The sequence below is a fragment of the Macrotis lagotis genome, chromosome X (assembly GCF_037893015.1).
Source record: "Macrotis lagotis isolate mMagLag1 chromosome X, bilby.v1.9.chrom.fasta, whole genome shotgun sequence".
Classification (NCBI taxonomy): Eukaryota; Metazoa; Chordata; class Mammalia; order Peramelemorphia; family Peramelidae; genus Macrotis; species Macrotis lagotis.
This window is the reverse complement of record NC_133666.1, coordinates 611,172,749-611,198,591: the sequence shown is the minus strand read 5'-3', so window position 1 is coordinate 611,198,591 and position 25,843 is coordinate 611,172,749. Positions and strand designations below refer to the sequence as shown.

At 34.9% G+C, this 25,843-nt stretch overlaps 1 protein-coding gene across 2 annotated transcripts in view; it reads left to right on the top strand.

The window, feature by feature from the left end:
* The window catches only part of TRAPPC9 (trafficking protein particle complex subunit 9), a 1,041,075-nt gene that overhangs the window by 258,662 nt on the left and 756,570 nt on the right, over positions 1-25,843 (top strand). For both annotated transcript variants that reach the window (XM_074202721.1, XM_074202720.1), the window contains exon 16: positions 3,543-3,695. In XM_074202721.1, the coding sequence (XP_074058822.1) occupies positions 3,543-3,695 (153 nt within the window). The remainder of the gene's footprint in view (positions 1-3,542; positions 3,696-25,843) is intronic.

Genomic DNA, 25,843 nt, shown 5'->3' with positions numbered 1-25,843 from the left:
AATAGAATATCTGCATATATAACATGAATTGCATGTATATTTGCATGGCCAAAAGGATGATGACCTTATGAGACCTAGATTTGAATCTTCCCAGACAATTATTAGCTAGGTGACCTTGGAAAAATCACATAGCCTCTCTCTGCCTAAAGTTTTTCTTCTGTACAATAGTGCCATTTATAATAATCATTGTCCTTACCTTATGGGGTGGCTGGGAAATCAGTCAGCAAATACCTAGTCTGACCTAGGCTCTGTGCTGGGTGCTGTGGATGCAGAAGCAAGAAATAGCATAATCCTTGCTCTCAAGGAGCCTGTAGACTCAAGGCAGAATACTTTCTAAGTTGTAGCACACTATATAAATTTGAATTAATTATTATCATATTAAAATATGAATTTGAAAAATTAGTTGCTTGGGTCAAAATTGTTGAGACCTAGCTTAACTGAAGTCTGTGTGAAAAAGACCCAAGGACTTTGGTTGCCACCAAGCTTGATGTGATAAGGATATTTAAAAAAAATAAAGAAAATGCAAACTTTGTTAACTGAGATATATATCCCATATTTTTTGGGGGGGCAAAATGTTACCATTAAGAGAAAATACAAAGTCCTTTGTTTGGCACTGATAGCTCTTTCCAGCCTAATCCTCTTACTTTGCTAGTCTTCTTGTATTTACTCTCTTCTTTGAACTTTGTGATCTATTTAGACCAGTTCTTGCATAATATAAATGGTGCATTCTGCAGATTTCCTCCTTCCTCAGGGGTTCTGAGTGCTACTTCCCACTTCCATCTCCTATCTCCCATCTCTGCAGACCTGGCAATCCAGGGGGCTTCAGGACCTAGAGCAGAGACTCCTGGCATGGTCTGCACTATATTCCAAATCTGGGCCTTTACCCTGATTGTTCTCCATTCTTGGAATGTTCTTCTTCTTCACCTTGACTTGCTAACTTTTCTGACTTCTTTTAAGGCTCAACTCAGATCCCACATTTTGCCCAGTGTTTTTCTGGGTCACTCAGCTACAGTCATGCTATAGTTGAAATTGCCTTCCTTCTATTCTATATTAATCTTGAATATACTTGGGTATTTATAGGTCTCCTTCATCATGATGTGGCCTTTTTTTTTTTTTTGCAAGGCAGTGGGGTTAAGTGACTTGCCCAAGGCCACACAGCTAGGTAATTATTAAGTGTCTGAGGCCAAATTTGAACTCAGGTACTCCTGATTCCAGGGCTGGTACTCTATCCACTGTGCCACCTAGCTGCCCCTATGATGTGGTCTTCTTGAGGACAGTAACTGTGTTTGTCTTTCTTGATATCCCCAGGGCCCAACATAGTGTCCAATATGAAATGAATATTAATTAGTGCTTATTGATTGATCTTTAGGTTTCTTAACTTCCTTCAAGACTTAGCTCACCTTCTGTATGAAGTCTTTCCTGTTTCTTCTAATCCATAATATTTTTTTTCCCCTCTAATGTTATCTAGTATGTACTTTGTATATATTTTTTATATAGTGATTCATATTCATACTTTCTCCCCTGTTGGAATAAGCTTCCTGAGAACATGGGCTATTTTCCTTTTTCTTTATAACCCTCAGCATAGCAAGTATATACATAAATATATGTAGATACACACATGTGTATATGTGTGTATATACACATGTGTATATATGTGTGTATATGCAGTATATATGTGTGTATATACACACATGTGTGTATATGTCTATATATGTATATGTCTGTACATCTATCTATATAAATATTTGTTGATTGATTCTTGCTTCCATTTCATTGATCAGGTTGTTCCCTATGCTTGGAATATTCTCTTCCACTTTATTTTTTCAATTCCTACCACTTAGAACTTCCTTCCACAACCTTCTCTTATCTTCTTCCTATCATCCTTCCCCCTCCCCATTTGATAAAGATCTTCCTCTTCTTGGAGCTCAAGTAACCCTTTGTTTGCATTTTTCTTAAATTGTCTGAAATGATTTGTAGCTTAGTTTGTGCACTGGAACCACATTTCATTTAAATTGTATGTCTTCCCAAGAACCTTAGTATGGTATGATGCACATTCATAAATGTTTGTTGAGTAATGAATTAATATTTCAAAATAACTTCCTTTTATTCATTGTCTCAGAATTTTAAAGTTAGAAGCTCAGTTATGTTTCAAACCTCAACTCCATGATGGCCTGTCTTTAAAACGGCTTACACTTTTTTTTCATTATCACCTACATTTTGCATTATATCCTTTTCCTATTTTCTTTTCCCGTTTGTTTCCTAGAGAGCTATCTCTCATTATAAAGAAAGACAAAGACAGAGAATTTGAGTAAATTAACAAAATGGTCATCCAGACACTGCTTGAAGAACTCTCCACCAGGGGGAAATTCATTACTTCTGGAAGCAGAAACCTTCCTGTTTTGGATGTATTTGTTTGAAATCTTTTCTTTGAAGCCTGGATTCTAGCTTGAAGACTTCCAGTTACAGACAAGGCAGGTAGCTAATTTCATTCCAAAGAATCACAGAATTTCAAAATTTGAAGTGGTCTTAGATGTTGTTCCTATAATTTCATATAGGGATAGTAATTACTTCCACAATAATTACAAGGAGTTATTAGTTGTTTTTTTTTTTTTTTTTTAGTTAAAGTAACTTCAGTGACTGTTTAGTTTAGCCCTACAAGAATCCCTTCTAAAATCCCTAACAAGGGGTCAATCATACAACTCTTTCTTGGAAATTTCCAATGAGCAAGAATTCTCTTTCTCCCAAGGTTGTTCATTCCACTTTTAAATGGCTCTTCATTAGAAAAATTTCTTCCTTCCTCAAACCTAAATCTACTTCATTACAATTTTTTTTTTAGGTTTTTGCAAGGCAAACGGGTTTAAGTAGCTTGCCCAAGGCCACACAGCTAGCTAATTATTAAGTGTCTGAGACTGGATTTGAACCCAGGTACTCCTGACTCCAGGGCCAGTGCTGTATCCACTATGCCACCTAGCTGCCCCCTTTACAATTTTTTCTACTAGTTCTGACCTTTGGGTGAAATGGAAAAAAAATCAAATTCCTCTTCTAGTCGTTGGCTCTTCATATACTTTAAGATAGCGTTTATTTTCCCCATAAGTCTTATTTTCTCTAGCATCTACTTGAAGACTTCCAGCTATAGAGCTCATTACATACCGAGTTAGTTCATTCCATTGTTGAATGTCCCTTTTGGTTAAAAACATTTTTTTCTTTTTTGTTTGATTCCTTTTAATTGGTCTTGGTTGTCTCCTAGATTCTTTTTGGTATCATCTGCCTTTCTAAGCACTCAGGACTATTACATTTTAATTTTTCTTCCCATTCCTCCTAAAGGATCATAAGTGCATTAAGGGTAGGGATAACATATTATGTTTCATCTCTATATCTTTAGTGCCCAGCACAGTGCCTGAAAAATGCATGATATTTTATAAATGATTGTTAAATTGAGTTGAACTTCACTGTGCATAAAATACCTTTCATTTTACTTAGTCATTGTTAAATAGTGATACATTTCCTCCCTAAAGTTATTATGTGTGCTTTTTTTCTTCTAGAAAAACTATATGGTGACTTTTTGAGTTGGAAATTAGAAGAAACTCTGGCTCAGTTTCCCTTACAACCGGGAAAGATAGCGACATTCACTGTGAATATTAAAGTGAAATTGGATTTCTCCTGTCAGGAGAATCTCCTGCAAGATCTCAATGATGGTAAGGTCTTTTTCTCATTTTATTTCATTCTGTTCAATTCATAAGCATTTATTAGTTGATAGACATTGTGCAGAAATTTTCACAGAAGGGGTGTCAGTCAATAAGCAGAGGTCCTTCTTCCAACTCTCTTCATAGACCATGAATACCAAGAGGAGCATACTTTTGATGGTCATAGACTTTCCACCAGTAGTTTCTTGGTCTTGCCATCAAACTAGACAATCTTTTTTTTTCTTTCTCTGTTCTGATCACATAATTCTCTTATATCTTTCACCTCGTTGTTCCTTCATAATTCCTGGTTTATAATTTGTTGTAGCCTAACCAAGCTCACCTGACTGCTCTCCTTTGTCCTTAGCATGAAGCTTACATCATCACTAGAAGAATATGACTCTTGTTCTAAATTGAATCTTGAATTTTTTAAAAGAACAGTCCCATTTCCCAGCCTGTTTTCCTTATTTCTGTTCAATCCAGCATCCAGTTGATTGTCCATTTTTAATGTCTATCCTAGAGATATGTAATTATGAACAAGCTATATAGATTGTCCACATGTCAAAATCATAAAAATAACTTAAAGATTAAGGAGCAAAGGTTATTTTGCTTTGTGATCTTCTGAATATTATTATTTGAAGAAAGGGAGATATATTTTCACAGATATATTTGTCTCTGTCATGGAGGAAGCCCAGCATAGAGTCTATGGCAAGAGGGTTTCCTTAAAGATGGTGAGGTTCTAAAAACTGCACATGTACATAAATATTCATAGCAATTCTGTTTGTAGTGACAAAGAATTGGAAATTGAGTGGATGCCCATCAATTGGGGAATGACTTGACAAATTGTGGAATATATTTGTGATGGAACACTATTATTCTATTAGAAATCAGGAGGGATGGAATTTCAGAAAAGCATGGAAAGACTTGCATGAACTGATGCTGAGCAAGATGAGCAGAACCAAAACAACGTTATACAAACTAACAACACTGTGGGATGATGATCAACCCATATGGACTTGCTCACCCCATCAGTGCAAAGATCAGGGACATTTTCAGCACATCTGTGATGGAGATTACCTTCTGCATCCAGAGAAGGAATTTTGGAGTTTAAATTACAAAGCTTTTTAAAAGTTATTTTATGTATTAGATAACTTTGCTATCTATATTGTTTTCCTTCTTTTTGGATCTGTTTCTTCTCTCATCAATTTGGATCTATGTATATCATGGATGCGAATATTAAGACTATATCAAATTGCCTTCTGTTGGGGGAGGGGAGGGAAGGGGAGTGAGAGGGGAAAAATAGTGAAACTCAAAACTTTGCAAAAAGAATTGACTGTTAGAGGCTCCCATTTTGTTAACTGAAAAGCAAATAAAATATTTATATAATAGAGAAAAAGATGATGAGGTTCTCTGGAAGTTGTCATCTGCAGATGATATTTTACTGATTGCATCATGTCCCTTTTCATTTCAGGTCCATAGTCATTCCAATGAGTTTCATTTGACTATATAGGAAAAATAAACAGAAAATGAATGCCTATTTTTCTATTGAATTGTTCATCAATATTAAAAATAATTATATAAAAATAATAAATCCAATTAATATAAGTATTTTAAAGATTGCAAGTCACTTTCTTTTAATGCTATGAGGTATATAGTGAGCCCAGTATTAAATACTAGAGTCAGAAAATCTGGTTATGCTACTACCTTTATACCTTGGGCAAATCATATATCCTTTATAGAGGAACCTTTAGGTTCCTCATACATAATACAACAGGCTTGGACTGTATGACCTCTAAATTCCTTCCAGCTCTAAATCTGTGATCTTATAGTTTATGATTATAACATTTCCATTGAAAATATGGCAAAACTGAGACTCAAAAAGATAAATTACTTGCCCTCTGTCATTTGACCTGTAAATGATAGAGACAAACCCAGATTCATGTCTGTTAAATATTATTCTAGAAAAAACACTTAATTTTAATTTTAAAAAATTTTAAAATATTTTTAAATAAAAAAGTTGAAGTTATGTTTAAATTTCAACTATGGTTTCTTTTTTGATTAATTAATTTATTTTTCCAGCTACATGCAAAGATAGTTTTTAGCATTTATTTTTTGTAAGATTTTTGAGTTCCACATTTTTCTCCCTCTCTCAATAGACCCCTTCCATCCCTTTGACAGTGAGTAAATTTTATAGGTTATATATAAAACTGTGTTAAACATAGTTCCGTATTAGTCATGTCATGAAAAAAATCAGAACAAAAGAAAAAAACACCATGGAAGGGAAAAAAACATAAAGCATAAAACATATTTTAAAACTTAAAAATAGTATGCTTTGGTCTGCATGCAGATTCCATAGTTCCTTCTCTGGATGTAAATGGCACTTTCCATCACAAGTCCTTTAGAATTGTCTTTGATCATTGTACTGCTGAGAAGAGCAAGTCGATCATAGTTGATCATCACACATTGTTGCTGTTAATGTTTAAAATGTTCTTCTGCTTCTGCTGACTTCACTCAGCATCACTTCATGCACATCCTTCCAGTCTTTTCTGATCTTATCACTTATGATTTCTTACAGAATAATATTCCTTGATCACATTAGTTTATCACAATTTATTCAGCCATTTCCCACTTGAGGGGCATGCCCTCAATTTTAAATTCTTTGCCACTACAAAAAGAACTGCTATAAATATTTTTGTACAAATAGGTTTCTCCCCCCCCCCCCTTACTTATGATCTCTTTGGAATACAGACCTAGTAGTGGTATTGTTGGATCAAAACCACAGTTTTTATTGTCCTTGGGCATAATCCCAAATTGCTTTCTAGAAAGGTTTGATCAGTTCACAACTCCGCCAACAATGCATTTATGTCCCAGTTTTCCACATCCCTTCCAAAACTGATCATTTTCTTTTTGTCATATTGGCCAATCTGATAGTTGTGAGGGGTATCTGAGAGTTATTTTAATTTGTATTTTTTCATATAACTATAGATAACTTTTATTTCATCTGAAAACTGCCTGATAATTTCCTTTGACCATTTATCAATTGGAGAATGACTTGTATTTTTATAAATTTGACTCAGCTCTCTATTATTTTAAAAATGAGTCCTTTATCAGAAACACTAGCTGTAATAATTATTTCCCAACTTACTTCAACCTTTTTAATCTTGGTTACATTGGTTTGATTTGTGCAAAAACTTTTTACATAAATGTAATCAAAATTATCCATTTTGCATTTTATTATGTTCTCTGTCTCTTGTTTGGTTGTAAACTCCTCCTCTTTTCATGGATTCCTTGTTCTCCTAACTACTTTATTATGTTATGTCTAAATTCTGTACTTATTTTGAATGTCTTGGTATAAGGTATGAGATGTTGGTCTATGCCATACTATTTTCCAGTTTTGCTAACAAGTTTTATCAAATAGTGAGTCTTAGCCCAGAAACCAGAGGTTTGGATTTATGAAAAAGTAGATTACTATAGTCATTAACTAAATTATTATTTGTTTTCCACCTAGTCTATTCCACTTATCCACCACTCTATAAAGAAGTTTTGATAATTGTTTTATATATATATATATATATATATATATATATATATATATATATATATAATTTTAAATTTGCTGTGGCTGTTACCTTCCTTTGCATTTTTTCATTAATTATTTGATTTTCTTGACCTTTTGTTCCTCTAGATGAATTTTGTTACTGTTTTTCTATCATTTTAAAATAAGTTTTTGATATTTTAATTGGTATGGCATTGAATAATTTAATTAGAATTATCATTTTTATTGTATTAGTTCAGCCTACCTATGAGCAATTGACTTTTTCAATTTTTTTAGATATGATTTCTTTTGTGTGAAAAGTGTTTCATAATTGTTTTCATATAGTTTTTGGGTTTGACTTGGCACAAGGTAGACTCCTAAGTATTTTATGTTGTCCACAGTAATTTTAAATGGAATTTCTCATTCTCTTTCTGCTGTGCTTTGTTGGTAATATATAGAAATGCTGATGATTTTTGTTGGTTTATTTTATATCCTGCAACTTGACTAAAGTCGCTAATTGTTATAAGTAGTTTTTTAAGTTGATTTTTTAGGATTCTGTAAGTATTCCATCATATCTTCTGCAAAGAGTTAGAGTTTAGTGTCCTCATTGCCTATTCTAATTTCTTCAACTTATTTCTATTCTCTTATTGCTAAAACTAACATTTCTAATACAATATTTAGAAAAAAATTTAAATTAATTTATTTTCATCCATATGTATATGCATATTTTGAAGTTACAAAAATTTCCCTCTACCCTCCCTTCCCACCCTCCTCCCCTTAGCAGGGAACAGTCAAGTTAGTATTTTACATACATATTTTGTTAAACATGTTTATTTTGGCATGGGGAATTAGGATTAAGGGAAAGAGATACATAAGAGATAATTTTTATAAAGTGTTCATCAGATTCAGAAGGGTGGTTTTTTTCCCTGTGTGTTTTGTTTTGTTTTTGTTTCTCTGGTTGGGGATAATGTAGTCCATAACCAATCAAATGCAGTTGTTCCAGCTCTCTGGACTGCTGAGCAGAACTGCTTCCATCAGGGTCTACTACAATATTGAATAATATGGGGCGGCTAGGTGGCGCAGTGGATAGAGCAACTAGCCCTGGAGTTAGGAGTACTTGAATTCAAATCCGGCCTCAGACACTTAATAATTACCTAGCTGTGTGGCTTTGGACAAGCCACTTAACCCCATTTGCCTTGCTAAAACTAATAACAAACAAACAAACAAATAAATAAATAAAACAATATTGAATAATAGTGGTCATAATGGGCATCCTTGTTTTACCTCTGATCTTTTCGGGAAGACTTCTAGCTTATCCCCATTATCAGCATTTATTCAGATAATCATATAATTTGTTTTTTTTTTTGTTATTGACATAGTCAATTATGCTCTTAGTTTTCCTACTATTGAACCATCCCTGCTTTCCTAGTATAAATCCTACCTGATCAGACTGTATTATTCTAGTGATGACTTGCTGTAACTACATTGCTAATACTTTTTAAAAATTTTTCTCATCAATATTCATTAGGGATATTGATTTATAATTTTCTTTCTTTGTTTTAACTTTTCCTGGTTTAAGTAGCAGCATCATATTGGTTTCATAGAAGTTATTTGGCAGAGCTCCTTTATTTATTTTTCAAATGGTTTATATAGAATTGAAATTAATTGTTATTTCAATGTTTGGTAGAATTCACTTATAAATTCATCTTGGCCCTGGAAGGTTTTGCTTATCTTGGTATATGGAGGGATGTTGGTCTGTCTAATTTCTGACATACTAATTTATTTTTGTTAGAATTTAGAGATATAAAATTTCCCAAGTAACTGCTTTGACTGTCTTCCATAAGTTTTGATATGTTGTTTCTTGATTGTCATTGCTTGGATGAAATTATTAATTATTTCTTTGATATGTTGTTTGATCCACTCATTCTTTCAAATTAGGTTATTTAGTTTCCAATTTTTAGTCTATCTTCCCTTGGCCCTTTATTACATATGATTTTTATTGCATCATGATTTGAAAAAGATGTATATAATATTTCTTTCTTGTACATATATGTGATTGTGGGGGGTTTTATGCCCTTTTGATATAGGTGCCATGTTTTGCTAAGGTATTCTTTTTATCCTCATTCAATTTGAGGTCTAGCGTATCTACCTCTTCTTTTTTTTTTATATCTACCTTTTCTAAAATGTATTCATTTCCTTAACTTCTTGTTTATTTTGTGGTTAGATTTATCTAATTTTGAGAGATGGAGGTTGAGGTCCCCTATCAGTTTTCATTTAGCTTCTCCTCCAAGAATTTGGATGCTATATCACTTGGTACATATAGATTTAGTATTGATATTACTGTCTTGTCTATGATCCCTTTTAGGAAGATGTAGTTTTCTTCCTTATCTCTCTTTTATTTTTAGGGTTTTTTTTTACAAGGCAAATGGGGTTAAGTGACTTGCCCAAGGCCACACAGCTAGGTAATTATTAAGTGTCTGAGACTGGATTTGAACCCAGGTACTCCTGACTCCAGGGCCGGTGCTTTATCCACTACACCACCTAGCTGGCCTCTTCCTTATCTGTTTTAATGAGATCTATTTTTCCTTTTTCTGAAATCAGGATTGCTACCCCTGCTTTTTTCATTTCAGCTGAAGCATAATATATGCTTTTTAACTCGACTCTGTGTATATCTCTCTCCTTCAGGTGTGTTTCTTGTAAAAAATATATTATAGGATCTGTTTTTTAATCCATTCTGCTATCTGCTTCCATTTTAAGGAAGAGTTTATTCCATAAACATTCAAAGTTTTGATTACTAATTTTTTATTACCCTCCATCCTATCTTCCCTTCCTTTTAATTTTTCTTTATCTTTTCACCCCATTCCTCCTTTGCTTCAGACCTCTGCCTCCCCCAATCTGACCTCCCTTCTATCACTTGCCCTCCCTTTTCTTCCCTGTTCCCTATTTTACTTTTTCCCTTCCTTCTTCCCAAACTTTTATCAACCTCTCCTTCCCTTCCCTTCCTTTCTCCTCCTAATTCACTATAGGGTTAAGAAAGATAAATTTCTAGTGTATGTTATTCCCTTTTTTGTGCCCCATCCAATGAAAGTAAGACACAAGCAATTTTCACCTCTTCCTTATTTCCCTCAACTGTCAGAAGTTCTTTGTACCTCCTCATGTGATTTTATTTATCCCATTATGGGATCAGAACTTTTTCTTTTAGTTTCTTAATTTTTTTGAAATAATTCCTTCAAAATAAACTTATATCCTACTTTCTGTCTAAGTATATTCTCTCTACTAGAGAACTGTTTTAAAAGTTATGATTATCAATTTCTCATGTAAGAATGTAATTAGTTTAATCTCATTGAGTAACACTCTTCCCCCGCCCCTTACCTTTTTAATGTATCTCTTGAGCATCATGTTTGAAGATATAATTTTCTATTGAACTCTGTTTTTTTTTTTTTGTTTTTTTTTTGCAAGGCAATGGGGTTAAGTGGCTTACCCAAGGCCACACAGCTAGGTAATTATTAAGTGTCTGAGGCCAGATTTGAACTCAGGTACTCCTGACTCCAGGGCCAGTGAACTATCCACTGTACCACCTAGCCGCCCCTGAACTTTGGTCTTTTTCATCAGGAAAATTTGAAAGTCATTTATTTCGCTAAATGTTCATCTTTTCTCCTGAAACAGTATACTCATTTTTGTTGGGTAATTGATCCTTAGTTGTAATCCAAGCTCTCTGCCCTCTAGAATTTCATATTACAGGCCCTTTGATCTTTTGATGTTGATGCCACTAAATCCTGTGAAATCTTGACCCTGGATCCTTGATATTTGAATTATTTCTGACTGCCTATAGAATTTTCTCCTTGATCTGCTAATTCAGGAATTTGGCTACAGTATTCCTTGGTATTTTCATTTTGGGATTCCTTTCAGGAAGTGATCAGTGGATTTTTTCAATGAATATTTTACCCTTTGATTCTAGGTTATCAGGGCAGTTTTCCTTGATGATTTCTTGAAAGATATTGTCAAGGCTCATTTTTTTGAATCATGGCTTTAGTCCACTAATTCATAAATTATCTCTCCTGAATCTGTTTTCTAAATGTTGTTTTTCTTCTGACGTATTTTGCATTTTCTTCTGTTTTTTTCATTTTTTAAAAATTTTGCTGGACTGATTCTTGATATCTAATATAATCATAAACTTCTATTTGAATGATTTTCTTCATTTAGCTTTTATATCTCCTTTTCATTTTGGCCAATTCAATTTTTAAAGTGGCTGTTTTTCTTATTCCATTTGCCCACTTGTATTTTTGTAGTAATTATTTCCTTTTTCTATTTGCTCAGTTCTATTTTTTTTAAAGAGTTCTTTGTCCAATGGCCCAATTGTATTTTTTAATGAATTTATTTTCTTCAGTCAATTTTTTTACCTTCTTTTGCAAGATGTTGAATTTCTCTTGTACCACTTTTCCCAATTTTTAAACTTCATTTTGAAAATCCTTTTTTGAGTTCTTCTAAGAAGTCTTTTTTGGCCAATTCATATTCCCCTCCTTGGATTATATATGGTACTTTTTCTGCTATCCTCTTCTGGGATGGCCTTGTGCTCTCCCTTATATTCATAGTTACTTTCTATAGTTTTGGCATTTCTTTGACTTTTCTTAACTCATTTTGATCTCTGCTTCTGGACCAGAGGGGAGCTGTCCCAAACTTCTTGTCTTACAGGTGGGACCTGCTTGCAGACCTTCTTTGTAAGAGACCCTTAGAGACTTGCTCACTGGGCTGATGATGTCCAGAGACAGATCTTCCACTTTAAGAACATTAGCAACTTGCTCATTGGGTACTGGGTACTATTCTACTTTCTATTTCATATTACTTTACTTTCCTGGGCCTCAGCTTTGTAAAATGAGGACACTGGATTAGATCATCTTTAACATCCCCTCCAGCTCCCAATTATTTTATCCTTAGAGGCCGATTTGTTGACAGCCACACTGCTGCCAAGTCTTACATTGTAACCCTCCCTACTCAGTAAACTTTATTTGTTCCCTGCTATCTCTAGTATCAAATTCAAAGTCTTCTGTTTGGCATTTAAACTCTTCAAAACCTAGTCCATTTCTATCGTTTTAGTTTTCTTATACCTTCCTACCTATCACATATGCTTTCAACTACCTGACTATTTGATGAATTCAACACTCCATCTCTCAGTTCTGGTCATTTTCTTAGGGGGTTGGTCCTCTATGCCTGGAATACTTTCTTTCCTGATCTCTTCCTACTGAATTCCCTGGCTTCAAATACTAACTAAAATCCCACTTTTTACAGAAACCTTTTTTTAATCTTTCTTAATTCTGGTGCCTTCCATCTGTTAATCATTTCCCTATATAGTTTATTTGACTTATGTGTGTTTGTGTGTCTATATGTTGGTATGGCTCTGTGTATATGTTTATATGTATATCTCTCTGTATCTTTCTATCTTTTTTAATCTTTCTCTGATAAGATTGTGAGTTCAGTTCAGTAAAGGCTATATAGGGAAATGATTAACATTCATGAAACACTTTGTGGCAGACATTCTGCTAAGTCATGGATAGTAAAACAAATGCAAGTGGATAGTAAGATAATCTCTGCCCTTAAGGAGCTTCTGTTCTAGGGGGAGAAGAGGACATATAAAAGGGGAGCTGCTCATTTTGGGAATAACAGTCAAGGGGTCATGGAAGAGAGAGTCTAGAGTTTCAGGAGTGCAGCCTGGAGACTAAAAAAGACATATCTGCCCTGGGCCTCCTACCTAAGAGAGAGAGATTCTAGGAAGAGCCAACACAATTAGAGGGAGGATGAATGGGAGTGGTTGTTTGTCCTTCATTCTAGAAGACCATGACATCAGGGAGATGATACCATGACATGTACATGAATTGGATTTGAGTGAGGGAACTCTGTGCTAAGCCATCCACCTCAGTTTCTCTTCCAGAGATATCTGGGTACAGTGGTGGTTATACACCTCTTTTGAAGTCCAGAGTTAGAGTGAATTTTAAGGGTGAAGAGTTTCTTAGGGTCATTTTAGAAAAAAGTCCAGGATAGCCTGAAAAGGAATGAAAGAATCTGGACTAGCTACCTAAAATCCATATCTGTCATACTTACCTTAGCAAGTGGTCATGGAGGCTCTACTTGAATACTTCCAGCTTTGAGGCAACCCTGGTCCCTCTCCCCCATCTTGAGAGGTGTGCCATTTTGTTAAGATAGCTTAATAACCCCCCCAAAATTAAGGCAACCCCACTCTGCGTTTAAAAAGCCTTAATTATTGGCAATTTCTACCCTATTAGAAGTATATTCCTATTTTTAATTATATATATATATATATCTACATATATAGGTCTCTGTGTGTGTGTGTGTGTGTGTGTGTGTGTGTAGATGCACACAGACACATATACACATGTAATTTTACTCCTAATTTTGCACTGAAATGAAAACTAGAGATCATGAATTGTTCTTTGGGTTTTCTGAAAGATAAGGTAAACATATAAACATTTTTGTTAAATATTTTTTGTTTTCCAAAAAAGTTCAGTAGGTGAAAGCATTAGTTATTAGAATTTCTCAAAAAAATAAAATGAACTTTCTTGTGAAAGTTGGAATTCCCTATCATCCAGAACCTAGATGACCAATTTTTGAGATGTCATCCATAGTTGATACTTTCGCTCTGGGATGTGGACTTGATTATCTTTTAATGCTTTCCTGGGATTCTATAGTTCTGGGATTCTATAAATGACTTAACAACTGGGACTTTCAAATTTTATAGATGTTACATTTAACATCGATCTAATAGCATTCTTAAATATTTATGACAGAATTAGGGAAATTTTTTTTGCTAAATATATTATTAAAACCTAGAAGAAATAATATTATGTTGGAATCTTAAACATACTTTCTAAAAAGTAATGAAAAAAATCCCCCTTCCCCATCCCATGTTTGTAAACTCCTTTACTTTGCTATATTTGAATGACATGTTGTCAGCAGATTACTAAGAATTTTGGGGGGAGGAAGTTATGTATGGAGGGGTATTTGGAACAAATAGCATTGACACCTGCCCTGGGAATGCTTGATTAGTTACTCTCCCAGGTGGTAGTTCATGACAAATGGTCTTCCCACTGTGAAGGTTTGGATGTGAGAAATGGAGGAAAAGGTGATGGTGGCTTCAGATTCTGGCCATCTGTGTCATATTTTTAGTGTTCAGGATGCAGTTTGGAATTCTGGGAGTCAAAAATATGAACTCAATCACTGATTTCTGTCTTACAAATGACATTTTGTTTTAGTGACTATATGCTAATTTAATTGTTGATTTTTTTGGGGGAACAGTCTGGAGTTTAGTAGTCAACGTCCTTATCTCTTCTTTTATATCTCTTGAAATCCAGGATATTGAATTACTTTAGGATAACAGCTTATAGGTGGAAAACATTCCATGCCTCAAGTTTCTGATATTGGTAGCACACATATAACTGAAATATATATGATTGTTAATCCAATAACCTATATTGATTATGGATCAAAAAATATGAATTACATTAACTAGGTCTTTTGGCTGCACTTCAGGTTTCAGGTTAGTTTGAAAAGGTAGCATCCCATAGAATAAAGAATAGAGGGTTTTTAGTCAAAAAATTTAAGATTAGATCTTAGTTATGGTATTTATTTCCTATGTGATATTGTTTGCTCAATTCTTTTTAAATTGTATTTTCCCTGCCAAGAAGAGTAACCTTTGACCTGGGAAAGAACAGCTCAAAAGTGGCTAAGAACTTTTAAAATATTATCTCATTTATTTCATGTATGATATTGGTTAGCTCATTTTCTCTCTTTGAATCTCAATTTCCTCCTCTGTAAATGTGAGAGTATGATTAGATGACCTTTCAAGTTTCTTTCAGCCCTCTTATCATCATCCAAGTTCTTTAATGAAACAAATAGTTATTAATGTTTAATAGGAGTAATAATACATTGGGCTAGTAGTGGTATGTACAAAGCTAAATGAAGCTTGACTTTTAGCTTTAAGGAGGATACAATCTATAGAGAAAATAGGAATAGTGGTAAATGCAACACAAATTAGAATATGATAAATACATAAAAGGAATTTAAAATACTTTTAGATGAGAAAGAACTCACTTGGAGAAACAGAGAAGCCATCATGATTGTAGCTGGGGTCTGTTGCATGGACAGGATAACAGCAAGACAAAATGGGGATATGGGAAGAAGTGTATACAGGCACAGTAGCATATATATTCATGTGAAGGTGGATAATATAGTTTGGCAACTTTCTACACAGACTTTTTCCTCATAAAACAAATCTGATGAAAGAAGAGAAGCCATATGTTCCCTCTATGCAAGTAGATTCCCAGTGAGTGACTGAATTGTATCATATCAATTCCTTAAAAACTCTCTTTGACAATGGAGAATCATTGATATTTTCTAGTCAATCTGGTATGGTGCTCAAGGGAGCTGCTCTCGTGAATACTTCGCTATACCATTGAGTATGATTGTCAGAAAGTCACCTAAGTCTTCTTACCTGTAAAATAGGAATAAAGTACCTATAATTGTCTATTTCACAGGGTTTTTCCTAGATTCAGATGTGAATTTTATGTGTATGTGCATACACATGCACACACATATTTCTGTTTTCATCATCATCATGAAAAGTGGTTATTTAAATAAATAATTCCAGGAGTGATTTCAAAGGAAATTATGATGAAAAAAGACAATTATGGTGAAACAGAAAAAGGGAAATTTTCTGAAAAGATTGATGTTGATTCAAACCAACTCACCAGTCAATCAAGATTTTTATAATGTAATTCCAATCTAGGGCAACAAACAGAGGATGAATAGAAACATGTGGCATGATATTGTAAGAACAGTGACAGCTTAGAATATGCTTAGATTCTGAGTAAAGCTAAGATCAACAAAAAGAAGTTTTTGAACTATATTAAACAGAAAGGAGGAGAAAAATGGAATGAAATTTGTATGGATTGCTCAGTGATAACTAACCACAAAGACATGGGAAAGCTACTGAATTCTTATTTTCATTGTATTTTCTCTGTCAAAAAAGAGTAACCTTTGACCCGGAAAGGACAACACAAAAGTGACTAAGCACCTTTAAAATGTTCTCTCATTTAATCTTCAGGAAGTGTTGTTATTATCCTCATTTTGCAACTGAGGAAACAGACAAATGCAAGTTGTGACTTACTCAGGGTCACATAATGATTAAAAACCTGAGGTCAAATTTGAACTTAGGTTTTACTGATTCCAGATCCATTGTGTCACAAGCTTAATGGGACTCAACATAACTTCAGAAAATATGGAGGTGATATCTTTTGTATATATTGTCCTTATTAGACCTTGACTAGGTTATTGTGTTCAGTTGAGGACAGACAGATTAGGAAGAAGCCTGAGAAGATGTCTATATCTGGAGGTTGAGGAAAGAGCCTTTAATTTATGTTGTTCAAGGATCATTTATAGAAATTGAATATTTAGCCTGGAGAAGAGAAGGACCAGGAGAACCTGATTATTGTATTATAATAAGGACTTCCTTGTGGAATAGGAATTAGACTTGTTCTATATGATCCAAGAAGGAAAACAGTGGTTAGAAATTTCAAAGAGGCAATTTTAGCTTCATGTCTGGAAAAATTTCCTAATTAAAAAAAAAAAGGGCTGCCTTGGGAGGCATTTGGTTTTCCCCATCATTGGAGATCCTTAAGCAAAGACTGGATGATTTCTTGTTGGATATATTTCAGGACAGATTTAGAAGATGGAATGATATAAGTTGGAGTGGGTGACTTTTCAACTTCAATGATTATGTGAGAGTGATCAGAAAATTGCAGATCTTTTCCTAGCAATGTACCAAGCTTATTTAGAAATCTAGTTTTGTGGAACTCTTGTTTGAAAATTTCAAATCTTTTATTGATAACTTTTAAACATTATAGTTGCTAATTTTCTGATTACTGAATAGAGTGGAGAAATGACTTTTCCCAAGATTGCTGCAATTCATAAAGACATTGTCTAGTTTTACAAGACAGGCTTCTGCTTTGCACAAGGACTTTGTACTTGGAAAGTGGTTTAATATAATGGCTTTCTAAAGTCGGATAATTAGTATTTTGATAAGTTTAAGTATTAGGACTGGAGGGTAAAATTCTCCATCTTTCTTCTTTTTCTTGACCATTTTTTTTTTTTTTTTGCTAGGCAGTGGGGTTAAGTGACTTGCCCAAGACCACATAGTTAGGTAATTATTAAGTGTCTGAGGCTGGATACTCCTGACTCCAGGGCCGGTGCTCTATCCACTGCACCACCTAGCCGCCCTCTTTCTTGACTTTTGAAAGAAAGTTTTACCTGCTTCTGGTTTTCTTTCTAAATCTTATGTTAATTTGATTTTTCTTTCAGTTAGTTTTTGATCTTTGATTTTTTTAAAACGAGTTTACCTGCTAATTAAATGGGACATTTCAATTTAAAAACGAGATATTTAAACATCTTTCTCTTCCTTCTAACACCTTCCCTGCAGTGGGGTGTAAAATCTTTGTGAGAAAATACTGGTTTAGTTTTCATTTTTCCCTTGTAACCCCATTTTCTTGCATAAAGTCTCTGGTAATCTAAAAAAAACCCTTTATAATAGATACCAGAGTTAATTCATTCTGTTAACAAAATTTGTTAAGTACTTGATGTTGAGGGGATTTGAAGTGAATTTAATCCAATTATTGACTAATTCTACTTTCTGTTTTGCAGATGAGGAAATATAAACCCAGGGAAATTAGGGCTTCCTCTAAGTCTCAGTGTCAAAATTTGAACTCCAGTCCTTTGATTTGAAATTCAGAGTTTTTTCTTCCTTTATGTGTTATTTCCTCATGAAGTCACTTATTGCCTAGAAGTTATATCACCTTCTATTATATGACTCTTGCAAGTTTTTTTTTAACTTTCCTGACAGATTATTCATTTCATTGTCTTGTGCCCAGTGGTTTATTTGGTTCTCCTGCCTTGTATTGCAAAGGAAAGGAAAGTTAATGATTCACCATAAGGCTTTTCAGGTTGTTATATTTAGACCAAGCCACCTCCAAGACTCCTGAGTCATAAATGATAATTTATTAGAAGACCAATTTAGTTAAGGGAAAGGTCAGCTGCTTCTTAAGTCCCAGACTATCTGCTCCACAGCTATGAGTTATGGTTGTGATGGTGATGGTGATGGGGCAGGAGATCAGGAGGTTATGGGATCATAGAAAAACCCTGAACCTTTCCTCAGCTAAATTGCAGACATCACTGACTGGTTTAATGGTCTGTGGAAGTGTGGCTACCCCGAGGCCAGAGCTTCTCTTGCAGGTGTGAGGGTTGACTCAGATCTCTGGCTTGAAGTCAGGTGAAAAAATAACTCCAGGAACCACTCCAGAGATTTGGGATGTAAATTCAGGTATTTGTCATTCACCTGGAACCATAGAAAGATCTTAAAGGCAATCACAGCTAGCTATAACACTTCAGGTCCTAAATCTCAATATTCTAGTTATTGGAAGCCAAATGTTTCTTTGGCAAGTCAGTTGGCTGTTCTAACTCAGCCAGTGATTCATCCTGCAACTAATGGTCTAGGTTGTCAGCAGAGAATAGAAAACTATGTCTGTCTAATGAGAAAAAGAATGCTTGCAGTAAACAGCTCTGCATGGTCTTCTGCTAACTCCCTCTTAGATGAAGAGAATAGATAGGAGTTTCATCAGGATCCAGTCATGTTATAGATTTGCTCTCCTGAAATAAGTCTCCTAAAGTTGAGAATTTGCTTAACTCTTTCTTATACTTTCTTGCCTTGTGTTTTCATAAGATGAAATATACTTTATCAGCATTTCTGTTTTATGTGGCAAAATCACAACTATTGTTATGTCCAGATACCTATTTTCATATAATTTTATTATCCATATTGCAAAATAGAATTAGAGTCAAATTACACAATATCAGGATATAGATTAGACTTGTGATTTCTTTGATATGTATAACTCCCAAGTGAGGAAACTTCTTTACCAGTACAGGTTGGCACTTTTTCTAAAATTAGTCTTAAAGCCAAGAGGCTGTGTGATTGGTCCAGGAGCACACAGGAAGTATGTGTGAGACAAGACTTGAAAGCAGATTCTTTCTTTGGGTAGCTACATGGCCCTGTAAATGAAATCCTAGGTCTGGAGTCAAAGAAACCTGAGTTCCAGGCCTGAATTCAAATCCAACCTTGGATGTTTTAGCTTTGTGCCCTTGGGCAAGTCACTGAATCTCTGACAGCCTTAGTTTCCTTAACTGTAAAATGGGGAAAATGATAGTTTCTATCTCATGTCTTTGTGAGAATCGAATGAGGTAATTTTTGTAAAGCCGTAAGTACAGTTCCTAGAATATAGTAGGACTTTAGTATATGTCTATTCCCCTCTCTTCCCCTTTTTCGACTTAAAGCCTATTCCTTATCCTTACCCTCTTACTGCAATTTCTAAAACACTATATGCATTTGGTAACGATGAGAGAACTGATTCTGGAAAGTAAAAAAAGGGCAGTCATGCCAAAGAGGCAAAAAAATGTTTTTAACTGAGCAAATTGATAGCTATATATAAGTGTTAGAACATAGTAGCACTGTTATCATTGCATTGTTCAAATCATTAAAAATTTCACCCAGTAATTCTTACACAGGGCTGATTCCAAACTGGGCTAAATTCTTTTGTTATTCACTTAACCAGATAATGAATAATAACCTTTAATGAATAGTGTACCCTTGAGCACATGAATCAAAGCAAGTTATTCTTGGAACAGGTACTTCAAAGGCCACCACATAGAAGGATTAATTTTGTTTTGCTTAACCATTACTGAAAAAGCTAGAAATAATTATTAGTATGCAGTTTATAACAGGGCAAATTTAGACTTGATGTAAGGAAAAAATTCCTACCAATTAGAACTATTTAAAAATGAGATAGACTCTTTCTAACTATTGAAGACTATCCATTGACTATCTCTCTACCTCTCTGGAGTTTATGTGGCAAGCATTGGATGTCCTCTTGGTAGATTTAGTGATAGTAAGGATTCTTTTTTAGCTAGACTGTAGCAGTAGTAGCTGTTGAGATTGTTTCCACCTCTAAAATCCCATGATTTTGTTAAACTATTATATTTGTCTAGATGAAGAAATTGTTTTATACTCATGTACAAACTAATGTGTCATGCCACCTACACTTTCTCATTTGTTCTCTTTGAAGCTTAATGAATGGATGAAATTAGGTTATAGTCTAGACCTTTATATATATATATTGCAAGCAGGAGACATGCATGATCTGCTTGAAACACCAGGTTAGGTAGAGAATTTATGATCCTGACATTTTAACAACTTAGTTCTTGAGTATTTGTGATTGTGAATAATTTTTCCCCTCTGGATCTCATTTTTCTTATCTTTGGAACATGGGGGATTGGATTGGATTTTTATATATCTTTTAATATCTGCTTACCCTTTAAATACCCTCTGATTTCAAGGAAACCTTACTCCAGGGATTTGTTGTTTGGTAATATTGGACCTTGATTCTTGTAGACAAGTCTAGAAAAATCAAAGATCTGGACAGTCTATGGCTATAAAGACTCTGAGTACAAGTTTAGTTATGGGCTCTATTGTCCAAGGATCAGTTCAATATGAGTGTGAAGGTTTCTTTGCTAAGTGGGAAACTTAGCTAGTTGGAATCTTGGAAATACTATCAGATTGTAGAGTAATTGTGGTCTGAAGTTATCATCTTTACAATAGTAAGTTTGTCCTTGTGTAGGTATGAGTACATGTTTAAAGCAACAAATGACTCTTCTTAATCAGTGAATAGGAATATTGTTGAATCATAGACTCTATGTTGACTCATATTGCAGGCAGCATATGAGTCAACAGTGTGGAATCTTTGTAAAAAATTCTACTGTGATTTTAGGTTATTTTATAAGCAATGTAATGTCCAGAGCTAATTTGCAGATGAACCCTAGAGTTGGACTACATGTCCCTTGTCACATGATCGGAGGATCGTTACCAGATTTACTTAATGATTTTTTTTTGCCACTATAATCGCCAGTTCTTAAATATATTATATTTGTCATGTATGCAGAAAATCTGGGGGGGATAGAGAAACAAATATGTTCAAGCAAACTATATATAGGATAAGTAGGAAATAATTTAAAGAGGGAACATCCCATTAATCAAGAAGTGCCTTTGCTTAATGGCTGGGTACAAAAAAGTAGCCAAAGACATTCTAATGGGTGAAGCAACATGCAAGGAAATACATACAAAGCAAGCTTTGCACAGGAAAAAGAGACATTTAACAGAGGGTGAATTAAGAAAATCTAGGTAAAATTTCCTATAGAAAATTAAATGAAGTTGGGGCATGAAGGCAGTTAGGAAAATAAGTAGGCAGAGATGAAGAGCGAGAGTATTCTGGATATCAGAGATGGAAAGAAAATGCTCAAAGCTGAAGAGATGAAGTGTTTTGTTTGTGGAACTGACAGGATATCAGTGTCATTGTACTGAAAAGTATGTATCAGAAAGTAAAATGTATGAAGACTAGAAAAGGTAGGAGGCATCCAAGTTAGGAAGGGCTTTGAATGCCTAACAGTAGATTTTCTATTTAATTCAGGAGGCAATAGGGAGCCACTGGACTTTATTAAATAGGGGATAACATGGTTGGACCTGAGTTTAAGGAAACTCACTTTAGGGGCTGAATACAGGCTGGATTAGAGTGACGAAGACACTTGAAACATGCTGAGACACTAACAAGCTGTTTTAATAATACAGGCATGAGGTGAAGAGGGTCTGTGTCCAGAGGTGTATCCCTGTCAGATGTTGCAAAAGGGAAGTCAACAGACCCCTTTAGTTCTGATTCTTCTTTCACAACATGACTAATATGAAAATATGTTAAACATGATTGTTATATAATTATATGTACACTCATGTTTAACGTATCTTCATATATATATATATATATATTATCAGAATACTTTTATCATGGTGAGGGAAGGAAGGGAGTAGAAAAATGTGAAACTTAAAAGCTGAGCTAAAAAAATGAATGCTGAAAAGTCTCTTTGTATGTAAGTGAAAAAAATAAAATAAAATAACATTCAAAAAACTAAAAAAAGTTCACTGGAAACTTTGGAGAAAATAGTTTCAGTGGAATGGTCTTGTTGGAAGCTGGATTGTAAGAGGTTAAGAGTAGTTAAGTGGAGAGAAAGTGGAGGAGAAACACCTGTTTGACTAGAAGAGTGGCTTAAGAGGCAGCATTGTTCAAATGGAGAGAGAATACAACATTTAGTCAGAAGATCTGCATGCAAATATATACCCTACCACATAGTCTCTTTGTGGTCTTGAACCAGTCACCACTCAGCTACTACGGATTCCAGTTTCTTCATTTGTAATATAAAGGGGTCGCATTGGAAGACCTTTTAAGATTCCTTTCAGTTCCAAATCTATGATTCTATCTATCTATTTTATCTATGATTCTATCACTTTGATAGCTTTAGGCAATTTTGGGGTTTACAGCAGAGCTGGGAAGTTGGAAAGAAGGTGGCCACTAAGCTTATCAGAGTCAGTGTGGTTCAATGGAAGATTAGATTTGGGGTCTCACCTGTGATGTCATAGTTTACAGACTGTCCTCTGATCAGCCCAGCTTTTGTCTTTTTGTTGCTCTTTAGGCTCTATGCTTTGATTCTTTCAAGATTAGTTTTCTCTGACCTCTGACACAGGTTGTAAGTGACTGGTAAAAATACTCTCATTAAGAATTCATAGTATAAATGATGAGTAGGGTTTTGTGCTGAGAAACCAAGCCTTGCATTGAAGACATTTTTAAATTGTTATTCCATCCTGAAGTTGTCAGCTCTGTAACTTTCATGATATGGCTGACTGATTTTTTAATGAAGAAATAATTACTTTCTCAATCTTTCAGGAATACACAGCAATTTTATAGTTCTGAAATCATTACAGAAAATCTTGCTGTGATGGATGTACCAAACTTTGAACTTGGTTGCTCTTTATTTCTCTCCATGGGAAGTGAGCACATATTTTTATTTAGATCAAGATTGTCTTTCATTTCTTTTTTCATTTTTGAGCATCATAGGAGGGTGCACCAATCAAACAAAAGGAGAAGCACTAATTGTTTTTTCACTTTTTAAAGTCCATTCTCCTTAAGTTTTAATTTCCTCATAAATAAAATGGTTAGTACCATCTAACCATTTAGATCAGATATAATAAAGCATTTTAAATGCTTTATGGATAATAATAAAATATCATTTATATAGTTTTTAAGATTTACAAAGTATTTTTATTAAAGATTTTTGTGCATCTCAGAGAAGAGGATGGACTGAAGGAGGAGGAAACTGATGGTGGGGACACAGTATGTTGCTGTTAGGCATTCCAGTGATTATCAGGAAGCCACTTTGAGAGAAGTAATAGATGAGATCCTGAGAATGTCAGATGGAGACATAACTGTACCTCCTGTTCTCCAAGTGAGTGAGAGACTGAATTTGACCTCAAATGAACTGTCTGGATTGGAGGACCAGAACAGTTTGAGAGAGAGAAGACAGCCAGGTCTGTGCTGGTGGAACTTGAGTGAAATGACCAATAAAGCTTTGGGTTAGCCTTTAAAGGACAGTAATACAGGCCAGCATCCATATTGCTATAGACAGTCTCTTCTGGGGCCCAACCTCTGTATATTCTACCCTTCCCCATGGTCCAATGGGAAGTACTTGGTATTATCCCCACAAGACACAGAAGATGCAAGAAAAGAGGCTGCCTCTGCCCCAGACTAGCTGCTGCATCCCGAGGCCAGTATTGTCATCTCAGGTGCCTCAGAGGCAGATTAATTAGTATGTAAGGTGGAAGCATGTGTGAATAGGAGTAGTCAGGCTAAGCTAATAACTCCTTAATATGGTGATGGATGCCATTGACTTTCTTTTAGGCAGTTAGGTGGTATAGTTGAGAGAGCTTAGGACTTGGAATCAGAAAAACATGGCTTCCAATCTTCTCATATACTTATTAGCTGTGCTCTGTGTCTGTTTTATCCTTTCAAAATGATAATCATAGCCTTTGTAAACCTTAAAGCATTATGTAAAAGTTAGTTATTATTATTATTATTATTGTTCTAAGCTACTGATATTTCACTGAGGGAGAAGTCCAGCAGAAGAGGTTTCCATGTTATCATACTAAATTTCTGCTATTCTTCTCAGGCTATGGATATATGTTGTAACAATGAGGAATAACTGTACATTGACAGTATATTCAGTATCTTCCTATTAGTTCCCTCCCCTTGCTGGAGAAGAACTGGTAGTTAGTTTTAGAATCTGAGGTTGAAGGGACATGAAAGGTCATTTAATCAAATGCTCTATCCCATGCAGCTTTTGTGATAGATGATTTGTCCGCCACTTTCTGCCAAAATACCTCCATTGAAAGAGTGCTCTCTATCTAAAGAATCATCACATTTTATTTAATTTTTTTGAATCGTTACATTTTTTTTAGTTTTTTTTTTTTTTCGCAAGGCAAATGGGGTTAAGTGGCTTGCCCAAGGGCGCACACAGCTAGGTAATTATTAAGTGTCTGAGGCCGGATTTGAACGCAGGTACTCCTGACTTCAGGGCTGGTGCTCTATCCACTGTGCCACCTAGCCGCCCCATGAATCATTACATTTTAGAGCTACCTTGTACAATTGACTCATTTTACTAATTGAGGAAATAGATATTTGATTAGTAAAAAGTGACTTGTCTAATATCAAATAGCATTTGTGGAAAAGCTAGGATTCAAATCTCCAGCTCTTGATGCCTAATATCACGTTTTTCTTATCACACTGCAATGTTTTGTGAAATAACCTAAGAAAGAGCATTAGGGTTTGTAGTTCCAGAGGTATAAGTTGCACATGAATTCCTTACCTCACTATAGTGAGATTCCACATTTGTGCACACTCTCCCAGGATGAAGTGTGTGCAAGATAGTATACCCAAAGTGAATGGGTTAGATGTTATTTCATAATTATTCATGCTTTTCTGTTTGCTTAATAAATTTGATTTGGTGTTAATGGAGGCATTAATGCTGATTAAAGGGGAAGCACATTGGTGGTAGTTCTGGACCTTCTGTGTGTAACAATAGGGAAGAGTTAGCTCTCATTGTTCCAGTGCATGTTCCATTGGGTGAATCCACAAGGTGGGTCATCTATCTATTGCTAGTCTAAATAAATCAGAGAGAGAGAGACAGACAGACTGACAGAGTGAAAGAGTACCAAAGAGAGCCAGAGAGCGAGACAGAGACAGAGAGAGCAAAGGCCAGGCTACATTGCCACACTTTCAAATAACCATAGAGCCCATCAAAATTTGGGATACATCATGTTTATATATTCTGGTCACAGTCTCTGAGGTCTACGTGAGCTATGTCTTCTCAGGTTCCAGGGTACTAGGTCTGAGGGAGGTGGTTGATTCTTCTTTACTTTTTTTTTTTTTCAGTAAGTCATCAAGGCATGAAGGGATTGATGCCTCATTCAGCAACCTAACTTTCTAGAGGTACAGATTTGAAGTTAGTGCAGCATCAGTGCCTCAGGGATCAAGAAGTGACCATCAGGATCCCAGCCCAGGAACTTTTTGGCTCAGGCCCTATTCTGGCTTTGTTTTTCCCATTTCTTAGGGGCTTATGACTAGTGATCATCAATTTT